General features: G+C 37.7%; 1 protein-coding gene across 7 annotated transcripts in view; it reads right to left on the bottom strand.

Annotated features, from left to right (window-relative positions):
• gbf1 (golgi brefeldin A resistant guanine nucleotide exchange factor 1) overlaps positions 1-14568 on the bottom strand; it is a 256975-nt gene that overhangs the window by 15446 nt on the left and 226961 nt on the right. For 6 of the 7 annotated variants that reach the window (XM_060854381.1, XM_060854380.1, XM_060854384.1 and 3 more), the window contains 7 exons: positions 14006-14070; positions 12489-12612; positions 11197-11268; positions 10675-10769; positions 7253-7406; positions 5302-5527; positions 3214-3374 (listed from right to left, as the gene is read on the bottom strand). In XM_060854381.1, the coding sequence (XP_060710364.1) occupies positions 3214-3374; positions 5302-5527; positions 7253-7406; positions 10675-10769; positions 11197-11268; positions 12489-12612; positions 14006-14070 (897 nt within the window). The remainder of the gene's footprint in view (positions 1-3213; positions 3375-5301; positions 5528-7252; positions 7407-10674; positions 10770-11196; positions 11269-12488; positions 12613-14005; positions 14071-14568) is intronic. The other variant, XM_060854386.1, reaches the window with a different exon arrangement.

Here is a 14568-nt window from a genome sequence, read left to right as displayed (position 1 = left end):
ATATGGAATGAGTTGCTAGTGGAAGTGGTTTAGAAGAATAACGGCCAAGTGCAGGGAAATGGGTGGAGGGGATAGACATTTTGATCAACGTGGACCAGTCTGGGCCTAAGGACCAGTCTCTGTGCTGTAGGACTCTAATTATTCAAATTGCTTTTTTAAGGAAAAAAAATCCAAAGGCTCAAAACACTCAAAAAAATGTTGCTGTTCCCTGTTTTAAGTAGACCACCAGTGATTTTTAAAATTGACCCAGACTGTTCTATACTGTCCCAAGGAGGGCGTATCATCTTAACTATCTCGTTAAGATCCCTCTGGAGCTTATATGTCTCAAACAAATCTGTTTTTACTTTTCTGAACTCCAGCAAATAAAGATCTGGCTTGTTCAACCTTCCCTCACCAAACAGCATCCATTCGAGGTATCAGTCTGATAAACCTTCTCTTAGCTGCTTCCAATGCATTTACATCCTTGAATAAGGAGACCAATATCAGAATCTTTACAGTGCAGGGAGAGTCCATTTGACCCATCCAGTCCACACCAACCTTTGAAGAGCATCCCACCTAGACCCACCCTATCCACATAACCCTGCACTTCCCATGGCTAATCTGCTTAGCCTGCACATCCCTGGACACTATGGGCAATTTCCCATGGCCAATCCATTTAATTTGCACATCTTTGGACTGTGGGAGAAAACAGGAGCATCCGGAGAAAATGCATGCAGACACAGGAAGAACATATAAACTACACAGATAATCTTCCAAGGCTGCAATTGAACCTGGGTCCCTGGCGCTATGAGGCAGCATGTTAACCACAACCAAAATGCTACCCCCTAATATTGTAATCCAGATGTGGTCTCACCCTTACTCTGTATAACTGAAGCATAATGCTACTACTTTTGCATTCAATTCCTCTTGCAATAAATAATATTTTATTGACTTTCCTAATTATTTTTTGCTGTGCTTGCATACAAACAGTTTGCATTTCATTCACCAGGACATCCAGCAACCTCTTCAATCTCTCATCATTTAAATAACTTGTTTATTTTGTATTCTTCCTGCCAAACAGCCAATTTCATATTTTTCCACTTTATATTCCATTTGTCACACCCTTGTTAATTCACTTAACCTACCTAGATCTCTTTGTGGGATATGCAGTTCTGAAGTAGTGTCATTTTGAACTTGAAATGTGAACTTTTTCTCTCTCCACAGACGCTGCATTTTTTTTTCATTATTTGTTTCCATTTCAGATCTTGATCATCCACAGTATTTTGCTTTCATACATCGCTTTGTAGCTTCCTTATGTTCTCTTTACACCTTACTTTTCTTTCTGTTGTTGTGCATCAGAAAATATAGCAGCCTTTTCATCATCCCTTCATCCAACACTTGCATAAGTTGCAAAAGGTGATTGCTCTAATCCCTGTGGCACAACATTCATTACATCCTGTCAACCAGAAAAGAATTCTTGGATTCCTGACTACCAATCTTCTATCCATGCCAATATGTTATCCCTGCACTATGAGCTTTTATTTTCCACAATACCTTTGAGGTACGTTATCAAATGCCTTGGAATTCCAAGAATAGTCAATTTAACATTTTCCCCTTTATCCATAGCACATTACTTCCTCCAACAACCCCAATAATTTGGTGAAACATGATTTTCCTTTCACAAAACCAAGTTAACTCTGCCTCGCTACCTTCAATTTTTCTCAGTGCCCTAGCATAATCTCTTTAATAATAGCTTCTAAAATTTTCCCTATGTTAAATGTAAAGCAAAATTGGTTTGTGTACTTTATGCTTTCTGCATCCATCCTTACACGTACATGTTCTAACCTGATGGAAACTTTCCCAAATTTACGAAGTCGTGAAAAATCAAAACCGATGCTAGCCGCTAATTTTAAAATCACAGGGTGAAGTCCGTCATGATTTAAGCTCTTGTCGGTCTATGAATTGAACAATTTGCTCAGTACCATGCCCTTGATGATTGTAACTTTGAATTTCTCCTCTTCAATTTCCTGGTCTACAGCTAATTCTGGAGCTCTCCGAGCTCAATATGATCTCTGATGAAACCAGTGTAAAATACCTGATAATTTATATGCCATCTATTTATTTTCCATTATTAATCATCCGAATTCCCTCACTTTTGTTTACTGGTTTTCTTTGTAAAATTGACGGAAGATCTTATTATCTGTTCTCATATTTCTGGACAGCTTTCTCATACTCTAATTGTTCCCTCATTCATATTTTTGTTAATATTTACTTTTTCTTGAAATTCTGTAAAATCTTCTGACCTACTACCTACAGTTGCTAATTATATGCTTTTTCCCCAAGTTTGATACAATCTTTAACTACTTTAACACCCACAGGTGGGGGTTACTCCCCTTTGAATTTTCCTTCTCCATTAGAATGCATCAGTTCTGTATTTTCTCAAATAAATATTTGCTACCACGTCTCAACTGATCTATCCCTTAACCTTGCAGTCAAGTCTTAACTAACCTCTCAAATGGACTAGCAATGCACTTAGTGTAAATGTAATCAGGGATGAGCGACATATACCAACTTTGCCAGCAAATATCACACCCCATGAAAGAATTCAAAGCTCAGCGGGCAACAGCTGCAAAACTACAGGTTAGCTGGCGTGGAGAAAGAAAAGTCTTAACTTTGTAGACCGGTTGAAACAAATGTATAAATAGCATGCTTTTCCTATACAGGGTGGGAACTGCTTCAGTTGAAACCGTTTCCATGGTAACCTGATGTCAGAAATTTAGGGAGTTGGCAAAAGATCCAGAGAAGAGATGAGGTGACCTCTTTCAAAAATGCACTGAGATGTTATCTGTAAGGCAGGGTCTGAAAGGGTGGCAGTACTTTCAAAAGGAAATTGCTTAAAAAGGTGGAATTTACAAGCTTGCGAAGAAAGGGAAGGGAGAGAGACTAAGTGGATAGTTTCTTTCTAAGAATTGAAACAAAGAGCTCCTTTTGTGCTTTGTAGTTTAGTGGAGGCTACACTTGCATGGACAAATGCATTTAATATCCACATGACAAGATGAAGGAGGTATTCAGTGCTATCTCAGCATTTATGCTATTTTGATTGTGCTATTGCAGGTTACTACATTATTTGTTCATTGAACTGTAATCAGTTTTAACTTTTTTTTTGCAATAGCTTCTTGAACATGGAAATATCTAAAAATTGAAATGTGTATTGTTCACTAGTGTGCAACTCACCACCAACCAGCCACTGCTGGCAATGTCAACATCAGTGGCGGAGCGGTGTACCTTAGTCTGCTTGCCGTGTTCAGTGTAGACTTCAGAGTCTGAAGTGTAGCCACGATCTGAACTAACTTCATTGGGATGGTAAGATACAATTTCACTATCAGATTGTGCACCTGTAAAGAAACACAAAATAGCATCAATCAGCAAAACAAGTGTTGAAGGTTTGTGCTAAGTATTGATGTATTTTCTTTTTGATGGGAGGTGAAAGAAGAACACAGAAATAATTGTTGTTTATTTTTACATCAGTCAACAGCTGAACCGCACTGCATTTCAACAATAAGATGCACGTCCCAAACCTGTGAATTCTGGGATCTTGCTGTTCACATGGTACAAACTTACAGAAACATTACCATATAATGGTTTTGAAAAGCTTGTCCTTTTACCACTACCAGGTGACAATCTCAAGTCAGATTTTGTCATTTTTCATAATATTCTAACCCCCATTTTCCTTACATGGCCATCAGTAAACCTGCCTTTGTTCAACAAGAAATTCACTGCAGAACCCCTCTTTTCATCTCACTCCTCCCTCAAAACCCCCTTTAAAACGGAGATTTTTGGCCAAGCTTCATCACCCCCTTTCTGGTTTAATAACCATGTTCCTATGAAAGCTCTCCTCTGAAACACATTGCCTTAGGTTTAGTTCAAAGGCACCATATGAAGGCAAGCCATCACTGATACTATCAACTCCTGTAAACTGAAGGAGATAAGCACTTTACATGCAACTCAACATGAAACCGGCCATTCAGCTTAGTCTGCACATAGGCAGAAAACAATGAAAGTTTTCCCTATTTCTCTAAAACAAGAGCTTCAAAAATCTCAACTTATTGCTATTAGCACAAGGCCAGCTCAAGTACAAGTCTCAATTAATAAATCTGTATTGTGCTTCTAACGTAAGGATCCAGGTGTTCAGGATGCAGAACCTAATGAATTCTGGTCATTTACTCTTGAGAAGTTGGATTGAGGCTGACCAAATCTTAACTTAAATATACAAATCTGCAAATTAGACAATAGCACAGCATTTGTGCACCGATTTTCCCATATGCCCGACCTAGAAAGGAAACTTTAGTGCATTGCTGTAACATTTATTTTGATGCACTAAAATATATTTGAAAACCACACCTCCATGTCAGTTGAACCTAATTTGGATTGGCTACATCCTATGATATCGCAGATATGATCAGTGGGAGTACTGCAGACACTGTGTTCATTTACTATGCACAGAAGTTCAAACACTCAGTAACGCAGAGTGAACTTTGATCCAAAGACTCAAAAATAGATCATCTCCTGCTCACTGTGCAGTAACATGTACTTTGAGACTTACAACAAGAAAGCAGTAGTAGGGGGAAGTGTACTCTATAAAAACCAAACTTGAGCAATTCTATAGGAACGGTGTTTTTTTAAATAAAACAAGCAAAATCTGTAAATCTAAGGAGGAAAATATCTTTCTCAGCTGTTCTAAGCTGCAAATATTTAACAGACATTTTCCATTAGCTACAAAACCTCAGCAATACTCTCTCATTGAAGAGCACTAATTATAATATTTGTCATTTTTGTTATCACTAAGTGGATAAGGATATTAAATGGTTAATTATTACAAAACACTGCTCCAGTTTCCTCCTTCATATCATTTAAAATGAAAACATCACTCACCATTTAAATTTAATTATCTTTTTTGGCATTAATGTTACAACCTACTTATCAATCATTAAATCTGCCATTATTTATACTTATAAGCTCAGGTCAAATTCAACATTTGGACCAAGCAGTATTAATTGAGTTCTTTCTAAATTAAAGGGGTCTTATAAAATATACCAAGTAAGATGATTCTTAAGCCTCTATTTACAATAAAAAGTAGCTGAAGCACCAGGTGAATACCATTCTCTTTAGGTTCTTGTATTTTTGCCTCCCCTTACCTTTACTCATGTTCCTGTTGTTTTTAAAACAGCTGAAATGAAGCAAACACCAGCTGTTTATCAGCAGGCAAAGCTTATCCCTGTAACAGCACTGAGGCTTCTTACTGAGTAATTCTGTAAATCTAACCTGCATCATGGCTATCGGCTCCTGATGTTATCTGTAGAGCAGGTGGAGGTTTGACTCCTGCTCCAATACATTCTAAGAGTGTAAACAAGGTACACCAATCATCACTAGAGTGAATATTGGCAGCATTGGTCTTCAATAGCTCATGTAGACCATATGCAATTTGTCGGCTCACTCTTGACAATACAGTTGGCTTCATCGTGAGGAGAACCCGTAGGGACAGCAGCACCTGAAAAAAATTAAGGGAATATTCTGTATAAAAACTCATTCAATTGGTTTTATTCTGGTATTTGAAACTTAATTAAAACTGCCATTAGATAACACATCATGGGAGTACACAAAAACAAATCACAAATGCCTCAGGAACAGTTGATTGGATTCTTCATTCCTCCAATGAGTTCTCATTGGATTATGTTAAGTACTCATGACATGAGGGAACAAAATAAAGCTCTATTTGAAAGAAAGCAGTCGATTTACTCAATTTATATACTCTCTATTTTTCAGAATCTCTGTAAAATCAAATAATCAACTTCCTGTTTGCGTAGGAGTACTGACAAGGTCTTTACAAGCCTGTGACTGAGGGATTCTGGGGTACAGAGTGAAATGTGCTTTACCAGACATCAAATCTGCTGAGTTTCAAATGTAGTGCTCAAATTTTTAAAACAGTGTCATTCAGGGGATTTGGGCATCGCTGGTATTTATTACCCATCCCTAATTATCCTTGAGAAGGTGGTGGTGGTGCGATGCCTTCTTGAAGCACCATAGTCTTTTTGGTACAAGGACACCCACAATACTGTTTGGGAATTCCAGGATTTTGACCAGAAATAGTGAAAGAACAGTAATAGATTTCCAAATCAGAATTGTTAGTGGCTTGGAGGAGAATTTGCAGATGTTTATACATTGTTTCTATATAGCTGCCCTTATGCTTCTAGAGGCTAGTGTTCATTGATTTGGAAGGTGCTAAGGAACATTGGAGAGTTGTGACAGAGCATCTTCTAGATGATTCACACTGCTGCTACTTGTAAATCAGTGGTGGAGGGTGTCAATGTTTGTGAATTTGTTGCGAATCAAGTTGAACAGCCTAGTCTGCAGTAGACACATCTTATTGAGTACAAAATATTCCACATTATCTTTGTGTCAGTTAAAAAAAATTCTCCCATTGACATCATTGAATTTTCCTAAATATCCATGAGGTTGGCCCTATGGTCTTTGCCTTTTCTGACAGATGAAAGTCAAGAAGCTGCAGCAAGTATCTTAGTCAATCCAAAGGGGATTCCTTCTGCATCAACTCTACGTTGCAGAGAATTGAAATAGCCGAAAAGATGGTTTTCTGTGAAAGATAATTGTATAGCTGCTATTCCAATGATTCAATTTCCATTTGGAAAAATCTAATTGAGTTAAATCTAAGAGAAATAATGCAAAAACTACATAACTTATTGGCTGGGCAGTCATTTAGCCACCTTATTTGGGGAAGGATGTCAAGGTCATGGAAAGACCAGACAAGAGATTAAAACAAGAATGAAAGTTTTAGCTAAGAACTCTCTACAGTAGAGCAAAGGAGGTTAGGGTAGACTGCTCAAAATTATTGTGGGTTCGGAGAAAATAAAGAAGTTTTTTTTATTTCTTGATTAAGACAAGGGGCTAAAATATCTTGAAAATTCAATTTGAAAAGGCTATGGATAAAGGGATAGAAATATGATTAAGCTTTCTTCCAACTAGACATGTGCAAAGGGCCAACAGCTCTTTGCTCTCATATTCTCTTACTCTATTGGTCTAGTTTTAACTCAACAAGCGAATGGGTTTAGAGCAAGTTAAAATCTTGCCCTAAGTTGCAAAGTTAAACTTCAACAACCAATTAATGCCCATTAATAAAAGGCTGGGTTAACAAATTGAAGTTAAAAAGAATAATTTAAAGCTTCATTATTATAAGTTCAGTTGCAGTTTCTCTCAATACCTGTTGACTGATCTCCTCTCTGCGCAGTAACCGTATTGCCAGGCGGAGAAGACCGACAACTGCTCTTTCCACAAGAAAGCACTGCTCTGTTGCATGAACAGTCAACTGGTAGAGGTGATCTCGTACAGTCTGCCAGACAAACGAAACTCGATCTCTTTAGGATGGAAGGAGAAAAAAAGGGTTTAAATAAAAGAGAACCACATCTTCATTCAGGTTTTGCTGAAGTAATCATAGAGTGGGAGAAATGTGAATTCCTGCAGTTACAGAATCTACAGAGGTACTCCATAAAAGTCTTCTTGACTGGTGAGTGTTTTTATTTTTGTTCATAGGTGCAGGAGCCACTGGCCAGGCCTGCTTTTACTGCCCTTGAGAAGTTGGCAGTGGTAAGCTGCCACAGTCTATTTGGTATAAGTAAATCTACGTGCTACCTGAGTTCCAGGATTTTCATCTAAAGATGGTAAGGAAAAAGCAATACAGCTCCAAGTCAGGATGGTGCATTATTTACAGGGGAACTTTGCAGGTGGTGATGTTCAAGTGCACCTGCTACCCTGGTTCTTCTTGGTGTTAGAAATCATGGGTTTGGAAAATGTTGTCAATGGTGCCTTGATGAGTTGCTGCATTGCTTCTTGATCAGGCTTATCTAGCAGGCAGTTTCTGGGTCCCAATGAGCCCACCCAAACACCTAGTGTGACTCACTCAAGATATTGTTCAAACTGTATGCAAGTATAACTGGAAGATTTTGACAAGAGACAGACTCTCTAAGTGTGTATCAGCAGCAAACAAGGGAGAGAAATATACCAATTTGAGCAGTACAAAAAGTGGCTTCAGTCAATTTGAAGCAAGGAAGTGGCAAATCTGCAGAACAGGGATTGGGAAGATTTCATTGGTTTAAAGGAGAGGGTAATGAAGGGAGAACTTGATGTAAGAGAATCAGATAGCCAGGTTGGTACATGGCCAGTTTGTAGGGGGAACAGACACACCTGTGCTGATATTAATCATCAAATGTCACAGGTTCAAGTGACTGACAGGTAATATTGTGCCACTCGATCCCTCTACCTAGGTCCACAATGAAGGCTGGAAGAGGAGAACCTAGATTAGAAGGTAGCCTATTTTCACATGAATTTCACCAAGGTCAGCATGGAGTGTGAACTAACCAGAGAAAAACCAAAGTCAGAGTTGGTTAAACCCAAATCTTCAGCTTGGCTCAGTCAGTCATACAGCATGGAAACAAGCCCTTTGATTCAACTCATCCACACTGACCAGACATCCCAATATGATTTTTGCCATAAACCCCTCCTGTTATATATTCATCCAGATGCCTTTTAAATGTTGCAATCGTACCAGCCTCCACCACTTCCTCTGGCAGCTCATTCCATACCCGTACCACCCTCTGCGTGAGAACGTTACCCCGCAGTTGTCTTTTAAAGTCTTTTCCCTCTGACCTTAAAACTATGTTCTGACCCCCTTCTTTAGTGATCAGGACTTAGGCCATAGACTTTTGTTTCTCTCTTTAATTCTGCTTCTTAACCGAAAAAGACAAAGAAGATTTTATTAGCTCTTTCTCCTGCTTGGCCTTATTTAATGGTCATTTTTATTAATAACTAATTTAAAAATAAAAATTATCATCAGTTTGGACATTTTTCTGCAACTTCATTTCCTGTTGCAGCAAATTTTATCTTTCCAAAATTAGTTCACTAATTTCTTGAATGAAAGAGAAAAAAAATCAAACGCAGCCTCTCATGTAAAGTTTGACAATAGTACACATTGCTGCTACTGTACTATATTGCAGGGACTGAATGTTTATGGTGGTGGATGTGGTGCCAATTGAGGGGACTGCTTTGGCTTGGATGGTGTTGTTGCACTTGGCTGGATTCATGCAGTTCCAGAGTACCACATCACATTCCCAAATTCTGCCTTTTGGGTGGTACACAGGAGTATACTTTAGTGGAGAGTTACTTACTGCAGTATTCTCAGCCTTTGACCTGCTCTTGTAGCCATATATGGCCGGTCTAATTCAATTTCTGGTCAATGGTTATGGAATCACTGAACTGTCATGCTTCAGAGAAAAGGTTTTTGGCTCACTGCATCTGCCCACTGCAATATCCAAATCCTCAAGCCTTTTCTTGATATCACATGGAGTGAATCAAATAAACTCAAGACTGCTGGCATCTTCGGAAGGAGGCCAATATAGCTCATCCACTTGGCATCTGTGGGTGAAGGTGGTGTTTCTAATATCCAATGATTGCCAATTGGCGACATTAGATGATAACTTAGACCCATGTACGTAAAGCACTGGACAATCCCAAAACCCATTCGACAATTCTCATCATCATTCTATCTGCCTAAATGCCTTTCAAAAGCAAGGGCAAAGAATGAAATATGATATGAAAACCGGGAACGCTGGCACAGTCATGGCAGAAATAACTAACACATGTGGTTCAAAGGAGGGGAACTGCTGAACCTAACCTATCATGTAATCAACTAGTTAGGAAAGAGGACTTAAAAGTAACCTTATTTTTCATTGGTGTCATTTTGTTACTCTTTTCCTGGAAAACTGGAAGAATAAACTGTCTGGTTAGCTATGATGTTTGACTAGTCTTAAGATTACCCAACACTGCCACACAAAGAAGCCGGATACTTGGTCCCAAAATTGAAACTCCAAGTTGACTCAAGGAGCATAGAGAACCTTTATTCGAAGGAAAGCAAAGCAACAGAATTGCGCTGTAAAAATCATGTACAAATAGGAAATCTGCTGTTTTCTGTAACATCTTGGCCTACTTTTAATTAGATACTCAACAGGGGAAGGCCCACAATATGGCTGCTGATTAAACCCTGACAAAGCTAAACAAGGAATAACAAAGGACAAATTAAATTAAGCATTGCTCACCACTTTCTCAAATATTAAATATATCTTTAACAACTGGACCAGGAAGTTGTGATAAATGACTTTCAACAATATGTTCCTGATAAAAGAAAGCATCTTATTAGCATAATAAGGATTCTGGTGATATATTTCATCATCTCCACCTGAATCACCTGAAGTAACTTACGAAATGCAATTTTCAAAATTGCAAACAGTTTCTTGTATGTCTCTGGAAATCTGGTTTCTCTATACTTCACGAGTGTGTATTAAAATATAAGGAATTGTACAGATTAGCTAAACTTCAGTGATGGGCTTTTAACTAAGAAAATATATGCTAATACTTGTCAGTTTCATCCAGAAAATAAAGGAGAACTTATCTGGAACAATTGGTGAGACATTGTCTTACTCTCCAACATCCCCCACAACAAAAAGAATCCAATGAAGGGACAGATTGTTTTTCTGCTCTATGCTTCAGTGACAATAAATCTGATTTGGATTTAGCTTCCGAGATTAATCACAAATTGACAAACTTGAAATGGGCCAACTGCTTCCCAATTACCTGTTCTCCAGCACTATCCGCAGGAGCATCTCCAAGCAAAATGCAGCATCTTCTTCATCATAGGTCTCCTCATCTGGTGTCACAGAAATGAGAGCCTGATGAAATTCCAGATTAGAAAAGCATGTTTTAACAAGGAATATGGCCAAAATAAAGCTTTTCTAATCAAAACAAGCTTATAAATTTCCAAAGAATAAATATTAAAATTAAGCTAGTGTTCCATCATGAATGCAACATGGCCAATCCTGTAATTTTATTTTAAAAAATGTTTGTTCAATACGGTGTGCCCCTGTAATATGCATCAATTACACACCCTAATCTGTTGAACTCCTTACCAAATTCTTGCAACTTGTCCTCCAACAACATTCATCAATCTCTGTGACAAATAAGTAATTGCTTGGATTTACCTCATTACAATCATTTTAATAGGACAGGATACATTAGCAGCTGACCATGCTTAAGACCCAACACCATGTTGAAACACTTGCAATGACGATCGCCATTTGTGTACTGTTTATAAATTACCTTCATCAATTCTTGAAGAGACTCAAGCTGAAGGAATTTGCTCTCTGTAATCAGCTTTTCAGGGTCACATTGCTAAAATGAAAAAGTCAAATCAGAAAGCTGAAGATTCTAAGATCAGCTGTCATTTGTTGTCACTCAAATAAAACAAAGACTACCAATACTAGAAATCTTAAATAAAAGCTGAAATTGCTGGAGAAACTCAGCAGTTCTGGCAGCATCTGTTGAAAGAAAACAGAATTCTGAAGGGTCACTGGACTCAAAACCTTAAGTCTATTTTCTCTCCAGAGATGCTGCCAAAGCGGCTGAGTTTCTCCAGCGATTTCAGCTTTTATGACTAATTGTCACTCACCTGAATAGCATACAATGCTGCCAAACATATATTCAGCTAACAAATACATACTGCTGTGACTTGAAGTCAAATAATATGAAATTGTTTGCAAAATAATCACATTACATGAATATCTCGAATTTTGGGGGTAAAAGAACAGGATATGAATCAGATTTTTTTTAGTAAATGTCAATTAAAATATTTATTTTTTACACAATGTAAGGAAGGAGATTGTAAAACTGAAACAAGTTCAGGGTACAGCAACTACAAGAAAGTGCGCTACCATTATATTATAATGACTTTGAAAGATTGGTTTCGTGGCTCCTCTAGTATCTTCGAATGGGAAAGGTGAAGTTGGGTCTGCTGATTCTGTAGAAGGAGATAGACAGTTGGAAAATGACGTGCTGCTGCAATTGTTGATCTGCTGTCCAGTTAAAACGTTAGAGTAGCCCTATGGTCTGGTAAGACTATGGCAACTTTACCTTTATTAAAGGCACATATTGTTGCATTTACATAGGGTGCTATTACCCAGAGCATGCTGATACTTATACAATTTAAATTCAAAATCTGTCACTGATATGTGATCACCTCCTCCCTTCATTATCGAGTGTAAACACGCATTGGGAAGAGAACCATTTAAATTCTTCTGGATCTCTATTAATAAGGATATATTCAGAATAAAATTCAGGCTGATCCTCACCCAACCCATTAAAAGATCATTAAAAATGATATAAACAAAATTAATGGGAGAAAGAAAGAAGAAATCGTAAATGGAATAATGCAGTAAGTCTGAGCTGATGAACTATTGATAAGAAAGTGCCATTTTCCTATTCTCAAACCACAACTTTCATTGAAGATTAAGCTGCATTTAATAATTAGCAAATACAAACATCCACCAAATATAAACCATCTTCCAAGTCAAAAAAGATCTTCCAGGCAGTGAAGCAGCACGAAGTAAATTTACCTTAATGCATTCCAGAGCTGCTTGTTTGGCCTCTTCATTCTCTATAGATGGTCCCCTCAGGCTGGATTGCTCATTACCACTTAATGTGAGCCAACTAACAAAGCTGAGGACTGTCGACTCTCCACTGCAATCCAAAAGAAAACATATCAGCCTCTGCAAATTCTGAAAATATTTTTTGTCAAAAAGCTGGACAAAAATTGTAGCAGAAATTTCAAAACAATCTAAGCTATTAAAGGGTGCTGTCCATCTTTGTTGAAAATGTGGTCAGGTTGAGTACATAATATTTTAAATCACTATCTAACTCAAAATTTATTTTTAGAAATGCACTTTTCTTTTCCAAAACCACACTGCCCAAGAAGTTTACAGCATAGCACAAAGTATCTAATATCAGATCGATATATTTTACAGAACTCATTTTACAATGGTAGCTTTAAATAACAAGAATGGAATAGAACAACATATTGAACTATGAATTCTTAATACCATTTAGTACATATCCTGCTTGTTTGTCACCCAAGAAGTGAAGGTGGAGCAAAATATCATGACAAAGCAATGAACATAAAATTCATCCTTAGTCCACTTCCATCTAACAACATTAACTCAAACTCTAAGAAACTGTTCAGCACTCCTACTGCTATCCCCTCTGCTCAACCCACATTTCACTGCTAACTGTCCAGAATTGTCCAGTATTTGAAAATTAAAATTGGCTGGACGACTGCTGAATTGTAACACAAAAGAAGATTCACAGGGAATTAAGTTGACCTTTTTATGTTCAAAGAGAAACTATTTTGTTTATTTATTGAAAAAAACCGAACAGATGAGTGGAAAAAAAGGTGGTTGCGGTTTTTGGAAGCTGCAGGTCTCTCATGAAACTCAGTGAATGTGTCCTCTCAAATAATTAGCCAAACATCCTCCATTCCCTCTGTCCCCTACAATTCCCCTCCACTCTTCTTTTCCTACCCCCCCTCCACCGTGTGCTTAACCTCATCTTCCCACTCACATTTTGCTCTCATCAATATCCCTCAACATATTTCTCTCCAACTATCAAGTCAACCCCTCTACGTCCCCACCTTTTCTCCCTCGAGCTTCCTTCTGAATTTAGTTACTTTCTTCCTTGAGCACTACAGTAGGTTTCAACTTCCCCACAGCAACACAAACAAACACCAATTTGCACATTTTCTCCATACCAAAATGAATGAACAGGACAAGTAAAAGTCTGAAACAATTTTGGCTTTGTAATTCGAGTGTTGAAAGGAGAGGGGGTGGTGCTCGAGTTGATGAGGCTGTGACATAGAATGACACATCATCACAATTCTGGTAGATCATGCAGGCCCTGCCTCCACACCTAGCCCATGCTGGGTGATTGGAGCCCCTCAAATTACATTTAATAAATTCTCTCTCTACTGGAGTTGAATGTTTAATGGTCCTTTTTAGGCCACAGCTAATTGCCAAATAACACTGCAAATCTAACATCAAAGTCAAGGACAATTTTAGTCACTCAATGGAGTAAATCCTACCGATTTGAGGGGGTTTCTTCACGTTGGAGAGAGATTTTCCCATTGGGTTCAACAAAGTCTTCAACCTACATGAACAAATTGATTTACAGCATCATAATTGGTCATTTGCACTTAAGTTAAATAACTTAAGAACAAAGTTTAGAAATGGCTTTAAGCTAAAACTGTCAGCATAACTAAGTAATTATGTAATGCAAGACAGGTACAACAGCAATTAAGAACATTTAAAGATTAAACAGCGATGGAAAGAATAAAACATTACTTCATATCAAAATGATCAGGTTTTCAAAACAATTAAGATCTGGAAACCTCGGTGTCAGCGTTTCAATGTTATTTCATATTTTAACATGAGAATATTATACATGGCTGCTGTCTCTACTTCTATTTGGAAAGTACTTTTCATAAGCTTTTAACAGACCTATTTAATCAGAAGGAAAAGATTCAGAAATATTGAAAATCAACAATTTGGGAATTGAACAGCAGGTGGCAATGTCACACTGTTATAAGCAAAGTTAGATAATAATGACTAGTCTTTACTTACTAAAGCACTTCCTTTGATTTCCTTT

The sequence above is a fragment of the Hemiscyllium ocellatum genome, chromosome 43 (genome assembly GCF_020745735.1).
Source record: "Hemiscyllium ocellatum isolate sHemOce1 chromosome 43, sHemOce1.pat.X.cur, whole genome shotgun sequence".
In the NCBI taxonomy this organism is placed as follows: Eukaryota; Metazoa; Chordata; class Chondrichthyes; order Orectolobiformes; family Hemiscylliidae; genus Hemiscyllium; species Hemiscyllium ocellatum.
The sequence above is the reverse complement of the archived record's forward strand: the minus strand, read 5'-3'. Positions and strand labels throughout refer to the sequence as shown.